Consider the following 21,419-nt stretch of genomic DNA (forward strand, 5'->3'; position numbering starts at 1 on the left):
GGTCTGGTCTGTAGTTTTCTTACACTTTGCTGTATCAACTTTAGTCATCAACATTTTGATGGCTTTTTTTCTGGTCTCTAAAAGGCTTTGCATTAAATGTCTCATAGGGTTAATCTATGGAACCATTTGAGGCTTAAAGTTTTCTTGAGGAAAGTATTTAATTTTGAATTTAAAAAATTTAAAAGACTGTTATTTATATTTTCCAAGGTGTTTTATGTCAGCTTTGGTAGGTTTTGTCTTTCAAAGAATCTCTTAAAATTCATCTAAATGTCAGTTTCTAGGCACACAGTTGTTCATAACATTACTTTGTAAATTTTAGTGTTTGTATAATCCATAGTGATGTTCCTTTTTTCATTTCATTTGATCATACATTATTTTTTTTTCTTCTGGAGTCAGTCTCAGGGTTTTTAGACTTTATTAGTGCTTTTGAAGTAAAATATTGTTTTGTTGATATATAGTATTATTTGTCTTCTACTTCATTGATTTCTGACCTTTATAATTTCCTTTCATTTATGTTGTGTTTCTTTGCTCTTTTTTTTCTTAGCATCTTAAGAAGGAAGTTTAGATTATGGGTTTCCAAAATAACCATCCATGGTTTACATTTTAATTCAAAGACTGCTTTAGCAGCATCATATATATATACATACACACACACACACACACACACACACACACATATATGTGTTGTGTTCATACTTTCACTCAGGTCAAAAATACATTAAAATGTCTTTGGTCATTTCTTTTTTAAGCCATAAGTTATTTTAAAAAATTATCTCAGAATAGAAGACAGAAAGACAAACCCACAAAGATACAATTATTCGATCCTTAAGATGCCAAAAACTTATAGTGTAGAAAAGACAACCTTCTCAACAAATGGAGGAAACAGGTAATACCTATGCAGAAGAATGAGACTAGATCCTTATCTCTCCCCTGTACAGAGTCAACTCAAAGTGAATCAAAGACCTAAGAATTAGACAAGAAACTATGCAACTCCTAGAAGAAAATGTAGGGGCAACATTCTAGTATATAGACACAGGCAATGACTTTCTCAATAGGACACCTAAAGCTCAAGAAATAATGCCAACAGTTAATTAAATGAGATGGCATAAAATTAAAAAGCTTCTACACAGCATGGGAAACCATTAAGAATGTGAAAAGAGAACCTAGAGAATGGGAGAAAATCTTTGCTAGATATCATTCTGACAGAGAATTAATATCCAGAATATATAAAGAACTCAAAACACACACATGCACACAAACGTACACACACACACACACACACACACACACACACACAAAAGATGGGCAAATGAACTAAATACATCTCAAAAGAAGAAATATAAATGGCCAACAATTACATGAACAAATGTTCAACAATGGTATGGTTTACATTGGAGGTGTGCTCCCAAAACTCATGTGTAAGACAATGTAAGAAAACTTAGAGGGGAAATAAATGATTTTATTATGAGCACCTAAACCTAATGAGTACATTAGTCCTATGATAGGGATTAATTGGGTTGTACCTGAAGGCAGGGAGGGGTGGGTGGAGAATGTATATCACTGGGGGCATGCCTTGCAGTATATATTTTATTTTTGATGAATGGAGCCTGCTCTCTGATTCTTAGTGTCATGTCCTCTTGGCTTTTCTCTGCCACGATGTTCTGACTCACCTCCAGCCCTGAGGGGTGGAGCTGGCCATCTATGAACTAAGCCTCTAAAACTGTGAGCCCTCAAATAAACTTTTCCTCTTCTGTTTGTTCTTATTTAGAATTTTGTTCACAGCAGTGAAAAGGCTGACTAAAACAAATATTGTTATCAAATAGGGAAATATAAATCAAAACTATACTGAGATTTCATCTGATTCACTTTAGAATGGCAGCCATTAATGATACAAACAATGATGAATGTTGGAGAGGATGTGGAGAAAAAAAGAACACTTTTACACTGTTGGTGGAATTGTAAATTAGTCAACCATTATCAAAATCAGTATGGAATTTCCTCAAAAAACTAGGAATGGAATTACCATATTACCCAGCTACACCACTGTTAATACCACTCCTCGGCATTGATCCTAAATAATTAAAGTCATCATTCTATAGTGATATATGCATACCCATGTTCATAGCAGCACAATTCACAACAGAAAAACTATGGAATCCACCTAGGTGAATGAATGGATGAATGGCTAAATAAAGTGTGGTATGCATACACAATGGCATTTTATTCAGCCATAAGAATGAAACCATGTCATTTTCAGGAAAATGAATGGAACATGAGAATATTACGTTAAGCAAAATAAGTCAAAATCAAAAAGTCAAGGATCATATGATTTCTCTCATATGTGAAAGTTAGAGATGAAAAAGACAAAGAAAGTTCGGGGTTATCTCATGAAAATCAAAGAGAAATCAGGGGCTGGGGATGTGGCTCAAGCGGTGGCGCGCTCGCCTGGAATGCGTGCAGCCCGGGTTCGATCCTCAGCACCACATAAAAACGAAGATGTTGTGTCCACCGAAAACTAAAGAATAAAAAATATTAAAATTCTCTCTCTTTCTCTCTCTCTCTCCCTCTCTCACTCTCTCTTTAAAAAGAAAAAAAAAAAAAAAAGAAAATCAAAGAGAAATCAATGCAGATAGACCAAAGGGACTAGATGAAGGGAATAGGGGAGGGAAAGGGGAAATACTGTGAAAATGATACTGGTTAAATTATATTGTTATATTCTGTACATGTACATTGTTACAAATATGTAACAATGTATTCCATTGTTATGTACAACTGTAATGCACCAATATGAACAAAAATAAAAACGTGTTCAGAATTTCCAATAGGGATCAATATCTAATTCAATTTCTTTTGTAGTCAGATAGCAAATTTTGCTTCATTTCAATTATCTGTAATTCACTATATCTTATTTTATGGTTCAGTCTATCATTATAAAAAGCTATATATCTACTTGAAAAGATATAATTAATAATATTAATCAAATACATTAATATTAATTAAAGATCCTACTATTAATTAAATATTACTAATATTAAAGACATAATTAAAATATAATTAAAAATATTTTAAATTTAATAGCACAGGTATCTATTTATGCGTGTTAGGTTAACTTGGTCAAGAGAGTTCCTTACATTGTTTATATCCTGAAGAATTTTCATTTATCAATACTATCAGTTACTAAGGGGAAATGATGAATTCCCCAAAATGATTGTAGATTTCTTGATTTCAATGGCAGTTTTAACAATTTTTCTTTATGTATTTTTAATATTTTTGTTGACTGTCTACAAGTAAAAGAGTTTTAATATCTTTCTGATAGTCTTTAAAAAATTTTAACTACTTCTCTATCTCACTGCCTCAAAATCCACTTCATCTTAACATAGCCAAATATACTTTCTTTTTTTTTTTAGATGGGGGGGGGAGGGAGGGAGAGAGAGAATTTTTAAATATTTATTTTTTAGTTTTGGGTGGACAGAACATCTTTATTTTTATGTGATGCTGAGGATCAAACCCAGTGCCCCACACCTGCCAGGTGAGCTCGCTACTGCTTGAGCCACATCCCCAGCCCCCCAAATATACTTTCTTATGGTTAGTTTTTTAATGAAATTCTTTTACTTTCAATCTATTTGGGTTTCTATATTTAAAGTGCATCTCATATAAATAGCTTGTAGTTGGATTCCTATTTAATCTTGTCTCATAATCTCTGCATTTTTCTTTGTAAAGTTTATTCTAGTAACACTTAATATAATCTTTGGGTTAGCTGTGTATCCATATATTTTTATTTGTTTTCAATTTGTTCTTTATATTCTCCCCCAACCCCCATGCCTCATTTCCATCTTTTGAGAAAATAATTTTAGTATTCTATTTTGTTTTCTCATTGACTTTTTAGCTACAGTCTTCTATTTTATTTTTCTAGTGGCTTTTCTATGGGTTATAATAAGAACACATAGTTAATCACAGTCTACCTTTAATTATTTTTACACCACTTAGGATAAAAGAAATTTAAGACATTATATATACTGTTTACATGCTACTCATGATTTGTGTTTTTGTCATACATTTTACTTTTACTCATTATAAACCCTATAATATACCATTTTTATAAAATAAATGTACTTTTAAAGAATTTAAGATAAAATAATGTTTCATATTTAAAATATTTATTCTTTCCAGTGTGCTTCATTCTTACTGTATTTCCAAGTCTCAATCTGTGATTATTTTCCTTTAGCTTCTAAAAACTTCTTTACCATTTCTTATACTGCAGGCCTACTAAAGACAAATTCATTTATCTTCATATTTAAATGACATTTTTGCTAGATATAGAATTCTGTACTGATACTTTTTTCAGTTTTTGTGTTGTCTTTGGTTTTAATTATTTCTGATGAGAAGCAATTCATTAATCACATCATTGTTATCCTGTAGGTGGTAAGTATATTTCTCTGTTGATTTTAACATTTTCTTTTATGTTGGTTTCAGTGATTTGACTATGAGTTCTTGCATTTTTATTTTATTTTCCTCTGTTGGGATTTTCTGAGCCTCCATGTCTTTCAGTTCATGTTTTTCATCGAATCTCAAAAACATGCAGACACAGTTACTACTGCCTGCTTCCTTTTTGTTAACTTTTTAAAATTCGGTTCTTCTGTTTGGATCATTGCTATTGATCTGATTCAACATATCATCAGAGCAGTGATCTTTTGATTTCACATATATTTTTCAGTTCTGTAATTTGTTTGATTCTTTTCAGAGTTTGTTTTTCTCCTGAAATTCCCAAACATATTTACCCACTTTAATTCACTTTTCCTATTTTTTTCTTATAATAGTTCTTTAAAAGTTCTTGACTGCTTATTTTAATTTGTGTCATCTATGAGTCTCTTTAAATTGGCTTTCTTTCTCCAATTATGTGTCATGAATTTCTGCTTCTTTGTGTGTTTTTTATTTTCTGATAGCACGCTATATATACAACAGTGTTAGAAGCTGAAGTTTCCCTCAATATGCGTTTATCCTTTTTTTGTTCATTTCTTTGGTAAGTAGCTTAAGTGAAGTGTATTCAATTTTTATAAGGCATTGAACTAAGGTGGAATTGAGTTGCAACTTTAATTAGATTAAGTTTTTTTAAATTTCAAATTAGTCCAAGAATATTTCTCTTTGTTTTTACAAACTGTTTACATGTTGACTTACCACACTGTAATGCATTAATCTGTACAATTAAAATAAGAAAGGATAATCAGAGAAATATGAGGGCTCAAGAAAAAATTACAGGAAAAAGATTTTTCTTTGCTTTTAAAGTTAACACTTGAAATTCCACTCATGTTTTGCCAAGGTGCTATCTGCTGATCTCAGTATTTGTGCAGAGAAAGGGCTGGGATATTGCTTTAGAGAGTTTTAATTAATATTTTGGTTAAATTATATAATAATATCAGAAAGGCAAGTCCATTAATATTGCATGAATTTCTCCGATTTCTCAGTCCCACCTGCATTGCCACTTTGTCACAAGAATTTCAGGAGTGTAAGGCTTTGGTAACAGTAAACTGTGAACTTGAACAACTGGTTTTTGTATTTAGAGCTCTTTCAAATTATAATCCATAGGCCAGTCCAGAAAACAATCTTACAATTTTTTTTTGTTTTTAAATTCTTTGCAGTTTATCCATCTATGGAAGGGCCACTCCTTTCCCCAGGTATGGAGACATCTGCAGCTTCCTTCTCACTTATGAGTAATTCTTCCCTCTCTAGCATTTGGTTAATAAGGCATCTTTGAGTCTAACACTCTTCAATAGCTCTATAAGAAAGTATAATTCTATTTTTAAAATTAATATCACAGAATTTTATTACTGTTGCTAGACTTCTTTCAACATCCTGTTGGGAAATAGAAAGCTCCTTGTTCAGGTATATTTGCAATCTTGGAAATACTGTTGTCATGGTATAGAGGTGTCCCCCAAAAGCTCATATGTGACAGGTGCAAGAAGTCTCAGAGATGAAATGATTAGATTATGGATCAACTAGGTAATGATTGTAGGCAGGCAGGGTGTGACTGGAGGAAGTAGGTCCATTGGAGGTATGACTTTGGGGTTTGTATTTTCCCCCTGATGAGTGGAGCCATCACTCTACTTCCTTGTTGCACTGTCCTGACCTGTTTTTCTCCCCCATACCTTTCTACCATAATGTTCTGTTTCACCTTGGGCCCAGAGTTAGGCAGTTGGCTGACTAGGGACTGAGCCTCTGAAACCATGAACCATATTAAACTTTTCCTCCTCTACATTTTCCTTGTCAGGTCTTTTTTCAAAGAGATGAAAAAGATGATTAAAACAGAAACTGGTACTGAGAGTGGGACCATGGCTGTAACTAACCAGTCCATATGATTCAGAATCCTTTGGTGCTTTCTAGTGGGGTGGAGAAGGGCTTTTGAAAAGTTTAGATTTGCAAAGTGGAAAGGCTTTAGAACACTGTAAGTGAAGTTTAATAGGTGATCTGGTGGGAGCTCAGAAGACCAAAATGGTGATAGAACTGTGGACAGTAAAGACAGGGCCCATGAGGTTTCAGAGGAGGATGACTCTATTGGAAATTGTATTAGAGACATTTGTGTTACATGCTAGCAAATATGTTATCTACATTTTCCCCATATCCTGAGACTTTCTTTGAAGCTGAATTTAAAGGTCATGGGCTAATTAATCTGGTAGAAGAAATTTCAAGGGAGCACAGTATTCAGGTTGTGGCATGGATATTATGAGCAGCTTTTAGCCAAGCTTACTATGATAATAAGGAGCAGAAATATTTTTGAAAACTTGCAATTCGGTCAGAAAAGTGCAAGTAAAACTGTGCCTAAGGAAGCTGTTAAAAAGATTATAGCCACTAAAGAAATGCTAAGTACTTTACCCAGAAAGAATAGGACAGGTGGCTTGAGGGCATCTCATAATTGGCAAGACCACATCCATCTTAGGCTTACAGTTAAAAAAGTACAAATTCCTTTGAAAATAGACCATGGGGCAAACTGCTTGCACAAGAGGACCTAGGAACTTGTTTCATATGCTCAACCACCAAGGTACTCAGAGGCTGCTGCAGTCATAATCCCTGGGAGCTTGGTTACTTCTCAAGATGGCAGCACACCTTGGTATCAACCATGAAGTTTTACTTCCTATATAGAAATGCAGGATACTGGAGTTAAGAGGTCATGAAGGCTTCTCCCCAGATTTCAAAGGAAGGCCTGGGAGATCAGGAAGTGTAGTGATGTCAGAGTCCCTGCAGTCGCCCTTGAGGGCATGATGCATAAAGATGTGAGAAGAAAGCCAAATCTGCAATGGAGACCCCTGAAATTAAGAGAACCAGTGATGTGAGATGTCTGTGTAGGAAAGCTGCAGGAATTGAGAAGAAACAAACCAAAAGAGAAGCCACATGGGGCTGCAACTATTAAGGTCATATGGCAGAGGTATATGTCCTTGTGAGAGGACATCATGATGCCATGAGATGTGCCCCATTTACTAGATGTGGAGCTACTGGATTTGTTTTCCCAGTTGAATATCAGCCTTTTTTGGCCCCATCCTTCCATTCTAAGCCCCTATATCTTCCTTGTGGGGTGGAAATGTTTACTCTGAGCCATCATACATAGATATATGTGATGTGTTTTTGATATTTACAGTGAAAACATCTGTGAGTTTACCTTGAATTTCAGAAAACTTTGGTCTTGGAATTTTGGGTAATAATGCAACTATTAAGACACATAGGGACTCTTAAAATGAACTATATGTATTTTGTACTATGAGATGGACAGGAGCTTTTTAGGGCTATGGGTGGAATGAGGTATCCCCAAAGGATCATGTGTGAGACAATGCAGAAATTTTCAGAGGTGAAATGATTGGATTATTAGGTCTACCTAATCACTGGGTTAATCAACTGATATGGATTAACTGTAGAAAGATGGGTGCACCTAGAGGAGTAGGCCACTGGGGACAATACTTTGGGTTTATGTTTGTCCCTGGTAAGTTGAGTCACTGCTTTGCTTCCTGGTAACCATATTCTGAGTGCTTTTCTCTGCCATACCCTTCCACCATGATGTTCTGCCTCACCTTGGTCCCAGAATTGGTCAACAGTGGACTGAATCTCTGAAAATGTGAGCCCAAATAAACTTTTCCTCCTTTACATTTTTCTTGTCAGGTCTTTTAGTCAGAATGATGAAAAAACTTACTAAAACAACTGGGAAAGTAGGTTTGAAGACATGAGGAATCAGAGGAATGGAAAATAGTTAATCCATTACAGACACTAGTAGTTTATTAAAGTGTTCAGTAGACATGCTAAATAATTGTATTTTTTAATAATAATTTTTTAAAAATATTTTTTTAGTTGTAGATGGACATAATACTCTTATTTTATTTTTATGTGGTGCTGAGGATCAAACCCAGTGCCTTCATGTGAGGTGAACACTCTACCACTGAGCTACAACCCCAGCTCTAATTGTGTCTTCTTAATAATATACTAAGCATTAAGTGATTAAGTTTTCCTGAGATTATGTGAACAAAGTTATAATTGACATCTGAGTAAAGAAAAGCATATTAGCTATTAAACTTGAAAGGTTTTGTATAGTGATTCACTGGAAAATATATAATGAATTCTGATTAGAACAGATACAGAAATTGTATGGTAAATAACAATGGAAGACATAATTCCCTTAGCTACAGTGAATTATATCAACTTTTATTTAAAAAATTTAAGAATGTATACATATGCCTCAATTGATAATTGGGTATTTTAAATATTGAATTGTTAATTCTAAATAAAATCAGTATTTTTAAGGAGACTTATATCCAATATGTCAATACATGCATCCACATGAACAGTCTATCCTTTTAAGGATTTTCTTACCAAATTAGTATTCACCAGATAAAACAATTTTCTCTGAATGTTTTAAATTTGATTGAAAATGTAGCCAGATAATATTTTGTTGCAGCAAAACATGGTAGATGTAGATTCCAGTAAAATATCCCTTCTCCTCAGTTGTGATAATCAAGTGTCTGTATGCATTGCCAAATGTCCTCTAGGAGATAGTGTCATCTTTTGTGGAACATTACTGCTTTAGGTTTTATTGGCCTATTTTATTTGATTTACTCTCAATGATATAACTGCTAACTAAACTATAGAAAGCTAACACATACTACTGAGCAATTATTTCCCTTATTTGTATTTCTTAGTTTCCTGTTGTAAATTTGAAGATTGAACCTTATATTTTTTCTATTAATTATAATTCAGTGTAGTTGCTTTTCAATATAAAGCTTTGGTATAAGAAAATTTACATTGTAAAACCAAATCTAAAAAAAAGGAGGTGGGGCTGGGGCTGTAGCTCAGTTGGTGGAGTGTTTTCCTAGCACATGTGAGGCACAGGGTTCAATCCTCAGCACCACATAAAAATAAAATAAAGGTATAGTGTCCGTCTACTATATATAGTAGATGGACACTTCATATATATATATATATATATATATATATATATATATATATGAAGCCTACTAAAATATAGAACTGAAAATCAGATGTAAATATAGAACTGAAAATCAGATGTAATAATCACTTGTTTCATATTTCAAACAAATCATACACTTTTAAATTTATCCATTTTCTTTTCTGTAACTCTCTTCTTTGTTTTATCTTTCTTTAGTAATTGAGAAAAATCTCCTATTTAAATATCCTAAAAATGTCCTATTTAATGTCTCCTATTACATGTGCTGATGATTCCCAACCCCTCTCAACTTAAGATTTTGCTCCTTTTATAATCCCCTCTCTTCCTTAGCACAATTCAATCTCTCTCCCTTTCTCTTTTTTGATCATTCCATATTCATGTAAATTAAAAAATATTCTCTTCCTGCTAAAATTTAAAATAAAAAACATCAACATGCGTCTTCCTTTTTTTTTTAAACTCAGGGGCATTCAACCATAGCCTTATTTTGTATTTTTCTTAGAGACAGGGTCTCTCAGAGTTGCTTAGCACCTTGTTGTTGCTGAGGTTGGCTTTGAACCTGCAGTTCTCCGTCTCAGCCTCCTGAGTCACTGGAATTACAGGCATGAGCCACCATGCCCGGCTCCACCTCCTCCTTTTAATACCTTATTTCAATGTAGGTACTGGCCCATTTTTCTGTATATAACCATATTTTCCCTTTATAACCAAGTGCTTTGAAAGAGATATTTACTTGTGCTATTTCCTCACCTGCCCCTCTTCAATCTAATATTATTCTGGCTTCCATATCACTACTTTTCTAAAACTAAAACTGTCTTTTTGAAGGGTTACTAGTAACCACCACAGGTTTACCCATCAGTCACATTTCTGAGCTTATTCTACTTAAGTGTAACTTTTCATGTAGCTAACCACTTCTAGAAATACACCTTTCCTTCTGATTTCTGTGGTAGTCTCTCCTCAAATTATCTCTTCTCCTTGAGAAGTTCTCTTCTTCTTGAATTTAAATGTTGAAATTTCTGATGTTTCTAACCACAATCTCCAACCCTTTCCTCCTCATCTAGGTTATTTTATTTATTCCCATTAAATACCATGTATATGATGAGACTCAAATTATAGCCTAGAACTCTTATCTGATATTCATAGTTGTTAAACTATACACTTGACATCTCCACATGAACATGTTACAGAGATACCAAAATTTAACATGTCTAATATTGACTTTGTGCTTCCTAGTAAAGCTCCCCCCATCTCAAGCTTCATTGTCTTTGTAAATAATATCATGACATGATCAGTAGCTAAAGTCAAAATCTGGGAATAATCATTAATTCCACTTTCTTATTTCTCACACTGATTTGTAATAGTAGCTCTGTAAATGCTGTTATCCTTGAAATTACCCTTTCTCTTTAATAACAATTCTCTTACCCTAGTCAAGAATATGCTCATTTCTTGTCTGTAGTGCAATACTGAGTTTCTAACTAGTATGATCTTTTATGGACCCATATTTTCTTCACTCAGCAGTGTGCATACTATTTTTAGAACACAAATGAAGCATATAACTCTCTTGCTTAAAGTAAGAGAGAATTTTTTATAACTGCTGCAGGAGTTTGCATTATCTGGTCACTGCTCATCTCTACATCATCTTATTTTCCCTTTCACATACCATACTCCTATTCTCTCTGGCCTTTTTTTCTATTTTTAGATGATAGTTAAATCCTTTACCACCTTAGAGCCTACTTATAAGCTGTTCTGTAGGCCTGGAATGTAATGATCCTTGTTCTTCATATAGCTAGTGCTTTTAAAAAAAGCTTCATTGAGATTTAATTGATGTATCTATAAAATATATAATTTGATAACTGATCATATTTATATACCTAGAAAACGATCTGTATAATCAAGATAAAAAACACATCCATCATATCTAAGAATTTTGTGTGTTATTTTGTAACCCCTTCTTCCTGCCCTCCCTATAAGTGTCCCTTCACATCCCTAGGCAACCATTGATCTGCTTTCTATCACAATGTATTAGTCTTCATTTCCTTGAATTTTGTATGAATGGAATCAATGTTATATGCCCTTTTATTCTGATTTCTTTGTTTTTCTGATTATCAACACCAATCTTTAATGTTTAAAAATAATTATGCTATCTTGATCTTTTTTCAAACAAACTTTTTTGAAAATGTCTGTAAAGTCATTGTAAGCATGAGTGAAGTACTAGTTTCTTTCAATCAGTACTCTCTTGGTTGGAAGTGGAAACAAAGCTTTGACTAGTTTTTTCTTATCTTACAAAGCTTTACTTCAGTGTTTCCTCCTTAGAAGGGGTTTCCCTTGACAACATTCATTCTTCTCTATCATAGCATTACTACCATTTTACAATTATAATAGTATATCTATGTATTTATTTATCTGTATATTGTCTGTAATAAATGGAAGGAAAATATGTAATTGTTTACTCATCATTGTGCACTTAATGCCCAGAAAAATGTTTGACACAGTAACTCTTCAATAAATAATCTTTGAAATTTTTCCCCTTAAGACACTCCTTTTCTTATTATTTTTCTTTTCTTCCATTCTTGACCTTCTCTATTTATTTTGTGTTATTTATTTTTCTCTCTTTGCTAGTTCTGTTATTTTTATCTTTCTCATTATTTTTTCCCTTTATTTTTTTTGGTTTGTGTTTTTAGGACCTGCTATATTTCCACAAATTGAAAACCATAAAGTGAAAGAGGGAAAATATCAATGAATAAGCCTGAGGCTCTCCAAAAGACCCTCTGTTGTATAACTGAAAACTGATGCACAAGCAAATTTTTCTGACAATGTTCTACATTAATCCTAGTTTTCAAACTTCCTTTGACTCAACTGACTCAGTCAATTCTTATTTATCGAAATTTCTGTTAAATAAATAGGGCACCATCCATTGAGGCAATGAACTGAGTTTTAGCTTTAAGCTTCCATACTTGGTTATGACACTGGAAAGGTTATTTAACCCCACTCTGGCTTTGTTTCATCATACATTGTAACAATAAAGAATACCTATTATTTACAGAAGTGCTTTTATAAATATTAATCCAGAAAAGTTCAACTCTCCAGGAGAGAGAGGGATTATGATTTTTACTATATTTATATTTGGGAAGAAAAACGTTGTGATTAAATATCTTCCTTTAAGATTCCAAATATAATAAATAGAAAAAGTAGAATTTGATCTAAATCTTCTGTCCATATATCTGTCACTCTTTCCAAGGCATTTCACAATATGTACAATCTATAAAATCTAGAAACTTCTTCTCAGCTATATATCTATTATTTTGGGATGTGAAAGATTTGCAGATGATAATTTAATGACTTAGGGAAGGCAGCCTAGCCTCTTGGAGCCTGACCTAATTGATGGGTGATCATCAAAAGATGTTTCTCCAGAAATGAAGTAACAGGTTCAAAATAGAAATGTGACATCACAAGAGCAAAATCAACATAATAGAGTGAAGTGGAAAAAAATATAGTTTTTAAAGAAAAATAAGGAAACTTCAAAGGTCATTGTATTCAATCTCATTTTAAATATGTCAAAACAATTTCAAATTATTTCATTTTTGAATATGTTGTTTCGTTCATAGTAGTTAAAATGGGGGGAAAAAGTGGTTACTGATTATAGAATAATGGATTTGGTTTTCAATGTGCCTAAAACGTTAAGAGGCACTCATAGACATATGATCATACAGTGGAAATCATATGGATTCACATTAATATTAGGTGTAGTTTGTTTCTCATTTATTCTGAATGACTTTAAGGAACTAGTTTCATCTCTTTCAACTTCAGTTTTCTCATTGGTAGACAAATCTACCAATGATATCCATCTGCCTCAAAGGGTTATGATGACCATTAAATAATATAACACTGGATCAAATTGCCTAACACGATCTCAGAATAGAATGAACTCTCATTTCAAGTGGGTTCTGTCTCTCCAAATAGGGACAATGCAGCTACACTTTTCTGAAACTCAAGAAACAATTCCTGAAAAGGCTTCACTGTCCCTACTATAATAGTGTTGAGAATATACAAATGTAGTCATATTATATTAGCCAACATTTAAATTTCAAACCATATTTTTATAATTTTTTTATTTTTAAAATATTTTTAGTTGTTGATGGACCTTTATTTTATTTATTTGTATATGATGCTGAAAATCGAACCCAGTGTTTCATGCATGCTAGGGAAGCACACTACCACTGAGCCACAACCCCAGCTCCGTAAAATTTATTTTTAAAAGCAAATTCCAGGACATTATCATTGAGTCATTAAAAATCAGACCTTTGTCACAATATATACTGTTAATCATCAAAAGAAGACTGCACTATCTGATTTCAAGTCATAGGGCTTATCTGAGTGTCCATGGAGACTACTGGTAAAATATAGAGGATCTCTTTGCTTCTTGGACTTGATTTTACTTCTACTTTGACATGTTAGGTCTCCAGTTACAAGAAATAATGATTGTTTTTGCAAAATTCTTGTGAATCTAGTAGTGAAAGAAATTGTTCTTTTATTTATAAAATTTAAAAAATTGCCCGGCTATTCCTGTGAGAGAAAAGAGCCTGCTGCCATGCTGTATGCTACTATCATCATCATTTACTCACTGAGCTCATGATTTGTACATAAATAATACAAAAAATAAAATTCTTTATCATTTAAATTAAAAATTTAACTGATAATTCAGATTCTTGTCATGCATTTGGAAAGGTAAAGCCATACAATCATGAATTGAAATGGTACAGACACTACTGTGTACAAATCTGTACACTGCAATCACTGTAGGAATTTAAGCAAAGGAACTGGCACAACAGGGCTTTGATGGTAGCAGGAAAGGTTCATTATCAAAAGTGAAATTTGAGCAGGGAATTTCCAGAGAGATGATATGAATAAATCATAAGAGTAGTAAGATACACTTGACTTGAGTGAAGTATTTTTTTAAATTTATTTTTTGTACTAACTAGTTACACATGACAGTAGAATGTATTCTGATACATCATACATAAATGGAGTATAACTTCTCATTCTTCTGGTTGTACATAATATAGAGTTATACTGGTCACATAATCATATGTTCACATAGGGTAATAACATCCAATTCATGTTACTATCCTTCCTACACCCATACCCCCTCCCCTCCTTTCACTCCCCTCTGTCTAATCCAAAGTATATCTATACTTTCTGAGCTTCTCTGCCTTGTTGTGAATTAGTATCCACATATCAGAGAAAACATTCAGCCTTTGGTTCTTTGGGATTGGCTTATTCGCTTAGCATGATATTCTTCTGTTCTATCCATTTACTGGCAAATGCCATATCTTCTTTAAGGCTGAGTAATATTCCATTGTGTATATATACCACAATTCTTTATCCATTCATGTGTTGACGGGCACCCAGGTTGGTTCCATAGTTTAGCTATTGTGAATTGTGCTGCTATAAACATTGATGTGGCTGCCTCACTGTAGTATGCTCATTTTAAGCTCTGAGTGGGATAACTCAAACAGTGATTCTATTCCAAGTTTTCTGAGGAATCTTCATACTGCTTTCCATAGTGGTTGCACCAATTTGCAATCCCACCAGCAATGTATGAGTATACCTTTTCCCCTATATCCTCATCAACACTTTTTGTTGCTTGCATTCTTGATAATTGCCTTTCTGACTGAAGATGAAATCTAGTTTTTATTTGCATTTCTCTAATTGTTAGAGATGTTGAAAAATTTTACATATATTTGTTGACTGATTATCTTTCTTTTTATGTGAAGTGACTGTACAGTCCCTTAACCTATTTATTGATTGGATTATTCATTTTTCTGGCTTTAAGTTTTCTGAGTTCTTTATATACCCTGGAGATTAATGCTGTATTTGAAGTGAATGTGATAAAGATTCTCTCCCATTCTGGAGGCTCTCTCTTCATGTTATTATTTCCTTTTCAGTGAAGCTTTTTAGTTTGATTCCTTACCATTTATTGATTATTGATTTTCCTTCTTGTGCTTTAAAGGCCTTGTTAAGGAAATCATTTCCTAAGCCAACATAGTAGAGATTTGAGCCTACGTTTTCTTCTATTAGGCACAAGGTCTCTGGTCTAGTCCTTGATCCACTTTGAATTTTGTGCAGGGTGAGAGATAGGGGTTTAATTTCACTTTGCTACATATGGATTTCCAGTTTTCCCAGCATCAATAGCTGAAGGGGCTCTCTTTTCTCCAATGTATGTTTTTGGAATCTTTGTCTAATATGAGATAACTATTTTTATGTGGGTTTTTCTGTCTTCTATTCTGTACCATTCGTCTACATATCTGTTTTGGTAACAATACCATGGTGTTTTTGTTACTGTGGCTCTATAATATAATTTAAGGCCTGGTATTGTGATGCCCCCTGCTTTACTTTTCTTGCTGAGGACTGCTTTGATTATTCTGGGTCTCTTATTTTTCCAAATGAATTTCTTGACTGCTTTTTCTATATCTATGAAGAATGGCACTGGGATATTAATAGGAATTGCATTAAACCTGTATAACACTTTTGGTAATATGGCCATTTTGACAATATTAATTCTGCCTATTTCAGTGGGGTATTGCTACAGGAGAGTGGTAGAAAATCCATTTAAAGATGTAGGTAAGAATTATATTTTAAAGGACCTTTAATGAAGGTTTAAGAATGTTGATTGTTTTATTTTGAAGGGAATATAAACTTATTAAATATTTCTCAAAAAACTTTTTTAATCTTTATATCACTGCTGATACTATGGCATTCTCGTGAACTAGAGCCTACTTTTGCTCCTTATTATCAACCCCAGTTTCTTCTTACCATAAAAGCACCACATATTTATATGAGAAAATAGAGTAAACTAAAAGAAGAAATTTATAAGATCCGAGCTAATATTCTAGAAAATTTTCTATATTTGTGTATATACATACAAAATAGGGGAATTCTATCTTCAGAAGGCTAACCTGGGATTCAGAAGTTGTGGGGAATATATACAGGAAAGGTTTTAGATAGAAACCCTCTGTGTGGTTTTAAGGGACTGATGTCAAAGAATGGTATAGAACAGAAATCAGAAAAGTTTCTGTGTAAATAGTAAATATTTTAGGCCTGTAGGCCATATGATTTTTGTTGAAATTATTCTTCTCTGCCATTGTAGTGTGAAAACAGCCACTGAAAACATGCAAATGAATGAGTATGAGTAGGCTCCCATAAAACTTTATTATGGAAACTAAAATTTCATAAAATTTTCATATGTGAAGAAATATCATAGTATTTAATAAGTTTCTGTTTTAGGAGCAGGTCAATACTTGCTCCTTGTTTTTTTTACACAGGTCCCAGGAACAGAGACAGTGGGAAGTAATCAAAAAATGGTGTGCTGCTAGAGTATAAAACTAGGGAATATAAATCACCATCTGGGCACTTTTAGAAAAATTCAAAGGATTTCAAAGGAATAACTTCCTTAATCTAAGGCATAAATCAGTAAAGTTTTAGGTTTTACAACTAATGTGAATGTATTAGTTTTTATAAACATGTTGAGGCTGAAAAAATATTAACATAAGGTAAACAATTTTTTCATGTCAATAAACATTTACCAGTAACATCATTAGTATCATTTGCATTTCCAGTGACAGATACCCTCGGTCCCTATGCTTTCTGCACTAGTTTTTAGTGCTTACTCTAGCCATCTTCAAATCTTAATTTGCTACTATAGGAAATGTTAACATACACTCTTTTATTTGTGGGACTTTAATTTCTCTATTTCACAGGTTGATACCTAAAATCACTACAGGAATGTACATTTTGGTATTCTATCTTAATAAAAAGCATTAGAAGTTAGGAATGCCTAATTATCTCTAAAAACTACAAGCAAATATTGTGGCACTGTTAGAATAATGTAGTAAAATGGCCAAAGCACAAGGCTTCCAAAATAAGAAAACATTAAATTATTATTGATATGGCATATTAGATTTATTATATCAGGACACCATTACTCTCCGTCCTCAAAACAGAAAATAATGACTTTTGGACTAATAGAACATAGACTGTATGGTTTGAAATAAGCATTTAAACAAAGGATATGAATAAATGGGTAAATGACAATAATGATTTGAAATATTCACATAATAATTTTTATTAAAATTATCAGGTTGCACTTCAATAACAAAACAAAAATTTACATGCATGCTGAATGTGTTTTTAAAAAACACATTATTGAGCACCAACGTACGGATTTTATTCAAGCACTGTGACTCAAAAATGCTTTGTCTAACCTTTTTAGAACTTACTCTGATAAGAAGTACGGATCCGTTTCGTTAAATCAGGATAAAAGTTAGACAGGCCACGCATGCAAAAGTTGTCTTTGGAACATGCCAGAACACCAGCATCAGCAGCAGGCAGGGGGGAAAGAAAGAAGAATAGTCTAAAGTGAAAGGAAGTGATATCATACCAGAATCTAGAACAGCCAAGATGAAGAAATTGCAGCAAAATCAGGTAATCAAATCAGAAAGGAGATATTCAAAAAATCAATTAGAAAGTAAGAGGTGATAGATGAATGATGAGGATGCTGTAGCAATTTTATTTTATCAAATGTCTTACAAAAATTGATGGCATATTTTTCTTAAATTTTTTTGCATAGTATACATACTTGGCTTGTAATAATATGTATAAATTACTTCATTAATATCAAAATGATTGTCTTTAATGCTTCTGCAATTAAAAAGAAAGCTTAGGGATTTTAGTTTTTAATCTTTATTTTTATAATTTGAGTACTCAGAGTATTCATTTTGTTTTTCAGTACTAGGGATCAAACCCAGGGATAATCTACCTATGAGCTATATCGCCATCCCTTTTTGTTTTTTTGAGACAGGGTCTTGCTAAGTTGCAAAGGCTAGCCTCAAACTTGCCATCTTCCTGTTGCAGCCTCCAGAGTTTCTGGGATTATAGACATGTGCCACCATGCCCATATTAATTTTGTAAACTAAAATAAAAACCAAGTTTACAGCTTCATCACAGTTTTCCATATTCTAAAGTCATCAGAATTTCTAAGCTATAATCATAATTATTGATGCTCAAGAAGTTTAAATTATAATTTTCCTTTGTCATAATATTCACTTTTTCAACCCACCATATACACTCAGCACTTCCAGAAAGCAAGCATCTTAGATGCTATCAAAGGGTCCACAGCTTTTATGACTTGAAATGGTGCTTTCAGCACTGCAAACAGCAGCTACTAGCCCTTCAAACCTTCTTGCTCTAAAAGCTCTAAACTTTCATAAATCAACCTTCTCTTTCCCACTATTGAGAGACTCTTATGGTACATACGCACAATTTCTTTTATTTTGTCTTTCTTTCTAGCAGTCCTAAAATATTAATAACAGTTGAATTCCTAACAAAAATGCCGCAGGTTTAAAAGATAATTTTGTGTCCCTGAAAATGGTCAAAGCTAATAATTTAGAAAGCAGTGAAGTTTATCAAAAGGCTAATAAAGGAGAAATTTTTTAAAAATCAAATTTTTTAGTCTAAAAGGAAAATTCTTTTATCACACTCAAAGGTTTTGACATACCTATTATTTGGAAAATAAAGTGTAAGATTTTAAATTTTTATTGTAAAATATTCTTTTTTAAAAAATGTTTATTTTTTTAGTTGTAGTTGGACACAATGCCTTTATTTATTTATTTTTATGTGGTGCTGAGGATCAAACCCAGGGCCCTGCATGTGCTAGGCGAGTGCTCTACTGCTGAGCCACAACTGCAGCCCCTAATATTCTTTTCATAAATTTTTTTAAAAAATTAAAGCTTTGATATCCTATTGGTTATTTTAAATAAAGAAAAGTAGAAAATTTTAAATAATGTCTAAACACATAATTCTATAGAAGCATTTTTATCTGCAAACCATTTCCCTAATTTCTACCAACTAGACGACATCAAAGGACAAAAAAATACACAAAATTTCAGCAATGTCTATAAAGCCAACTATTTGGATATATACCGAAATTCCAATAAATTTTGATAATTTAGGATATCAAACTATGGCAATATAATCTAATTAACCACAGAATTCTTTTTTTTATAGTTGAATAGGCCAATTTGTCTTGTCAAGAAAGATGCTATCTTTCATAGCATTTAAAAATGTTAATGAATAATATTTACTGTGCTTGTTAAAATATTTCCAACACAGTCATCATCCATCAGGAAAAGGTCACAGCTATAATATAGAGTTATTTTAAAATATTAAAAGAAGTGAATGACCTTAAGTTACCTTTTATATGTGTGTTTGTTGTGTTGGGGATCATACTAGGGCCTCGTGCATGCTAGGCAAACACACTATCCAGCACTCTACCACTACTGTAAATTATCATGTTAAAAGGGGCAAAATATATTACAAGTAAGTTGACCGCAGCTTCTTTTTTTTGGGGGGGGGGTATTGATATATTTTTTAAAACATTTATTTTCTAGTTTTAAGTGGACACAATATCTTTATTTTACATTTATGTGGTGCTGAGGATCGAACCCAGTGCCCTAAGCATGCCAGGTGAGCACTCCACCACCAAGCCACAACCCCAGCCTGAGTACTGATATGTTTTTAATTTATAAAGAGGGACTCACTGAGTCGCTTAGTGCCTCACTAAATTGCTGAGGCTGTCTTTGAACTTGTGATCCTCCTGTCTAAGTTGCCTGAGCTGCTGGGATTACAGGCATGTACCACCATGCTTGGCCAGCTTTTTCAACTAAAGAACTTGATTTTCACAGCATTTCAAAATTTAGCAGCTTCTTATTTTCTCTTATTTCTTAGGAACTTAACCTAAGAAACTTGAAATGCTTCCTAACCTAAAAAGCAAATTAAACTTTATATACCTCCCTTGCCCTTTCAAAGATTCTCACTGTATTTCTGCCCAACACATTGTATTACATGGTAGTATAAATCATGTTGGTTCATTTTATAAAGCATTTGAATAACATCACAAAAGATAAGCAATCTGAAAAAAATGGTGAACAAATCAAGTTCATAACCCAGCTTGTTTTCTTTCCTACCTGCAATGATCTGCTTGTTCTTTCGAGGAGAACGTGGTTGTCTCTGATATAGGTCACTTGATCTATAAAGGTCAATGGTCCCCATGCTTAACAGAACTGTCTTCTGTATAAAATCCACCACAACCAACCCATTGCAGTTTCCAAAGGCAACTCTAAGAGACAAAAAATAAAAATAAAAAATGCAACTAGAATATATAATAGTCATGAATATTTTTGTCCTTTAAATTAAGTATAAGTTTACTGAAAAATATTGTCTAGGGTAGAGGAGGTTAAGCGGTATGGTATGTTAATCAGGAAAGGTTTGCCTTTACGTTGGATACAATGACTTAGTATAATAACTATGAACATTAACTACAAAAAATAAGGATGACCTGTAAGAACACCTTGTCAGGTAAGTAATTACTACCCAATCTGCTGTTTAACTTGATCTTCTATTTGTATAGCGGAATGACACAGAATCGTTTTAGTATGCAAGGAGCACAGAGGTCAAGAAAATCCACATTTTAATAGCTACAAAGTCTTCTATATATAGATACCTTTCTCAAATAAAATTGTTATTATTATGCTCCAAATTATTTTCTTAGAGAAAAACTAAAATTAACTTCATATATTTAACATTTTTCTACTATAAAAGACATAAGGAAATACACTTATTCATAATTTTTTTTCTCAATTTTTGCATGTTGGCCCACTTATTAAAAGACAAACACCATTTAATTAGTTCATTACCAGAATTTCCTGATTTAATTAAAACAGTTCTCCTAAGGAGGTATTTTAATCACTTGAAGATGTATTTTACTATACTTCACTGCATAATTGCCACAGCATAATTATTTAACACTGTTTTTTCAGTTCAAAAATTGGTTTATAACTTTTTACTTCATAATTATTGCATGGTATAATTCTGTTTGTCATGCTGATTAAAAGGTAAACAGAGCAGCAATACATTTACCAGTGGCATGTGG

General features: G+C 33.0%; 1 protein-coding gene across 4 annotated transcripts in view; it reads right to left on the reverse strand.

Annotated features, from left to right (window-relative positions):
• Positions 1–21,419, reverse strand: part of Stxbp5l (syntaxin binding protein 5L) — a 326,234-nt gene that overhangs the window by 74,272 nt on the left and 230,543 nt on the right. For 2 of the 4 annotated variants that reach the window (XM_076867718.2, XM_076867715.2), the window contains exons 18-19: positions 20,455–20,606; positions 17,710–17,781 (exon numbers count right to left, since the gene is read on the reverse strand). In XM_076867718.2, the coding sequence (XP_076723833.2) occupies positions 17,710–17,781; positions 20,455–20,606 (224 nt within the window). The remainder of the gene's footprint in view (positions 1–17,709; positions 17,782–20,454; positions 20,607–21,419) is intronic. The other 2 variants (XM_076867719.2, XM_076867717.2) reach the window with 1 other exon arrangement.

Source organism: Callospermophilus lateralis, chromosome 10 (genome assembly GCF_048772815.1).
Source record: "Callospermophilus lateralis isolate mCalLat2 chromosome 10, mCalLat2.hap1, whole genome shotgun sequence".
In the NCBI taxonomy this organism is placed as follows: Eukaryota; Metazoa; Chordata; class Mammalia; order Rodentia; family Sciuridae; genus Callospermophilus; species Callospermophilus lateralis.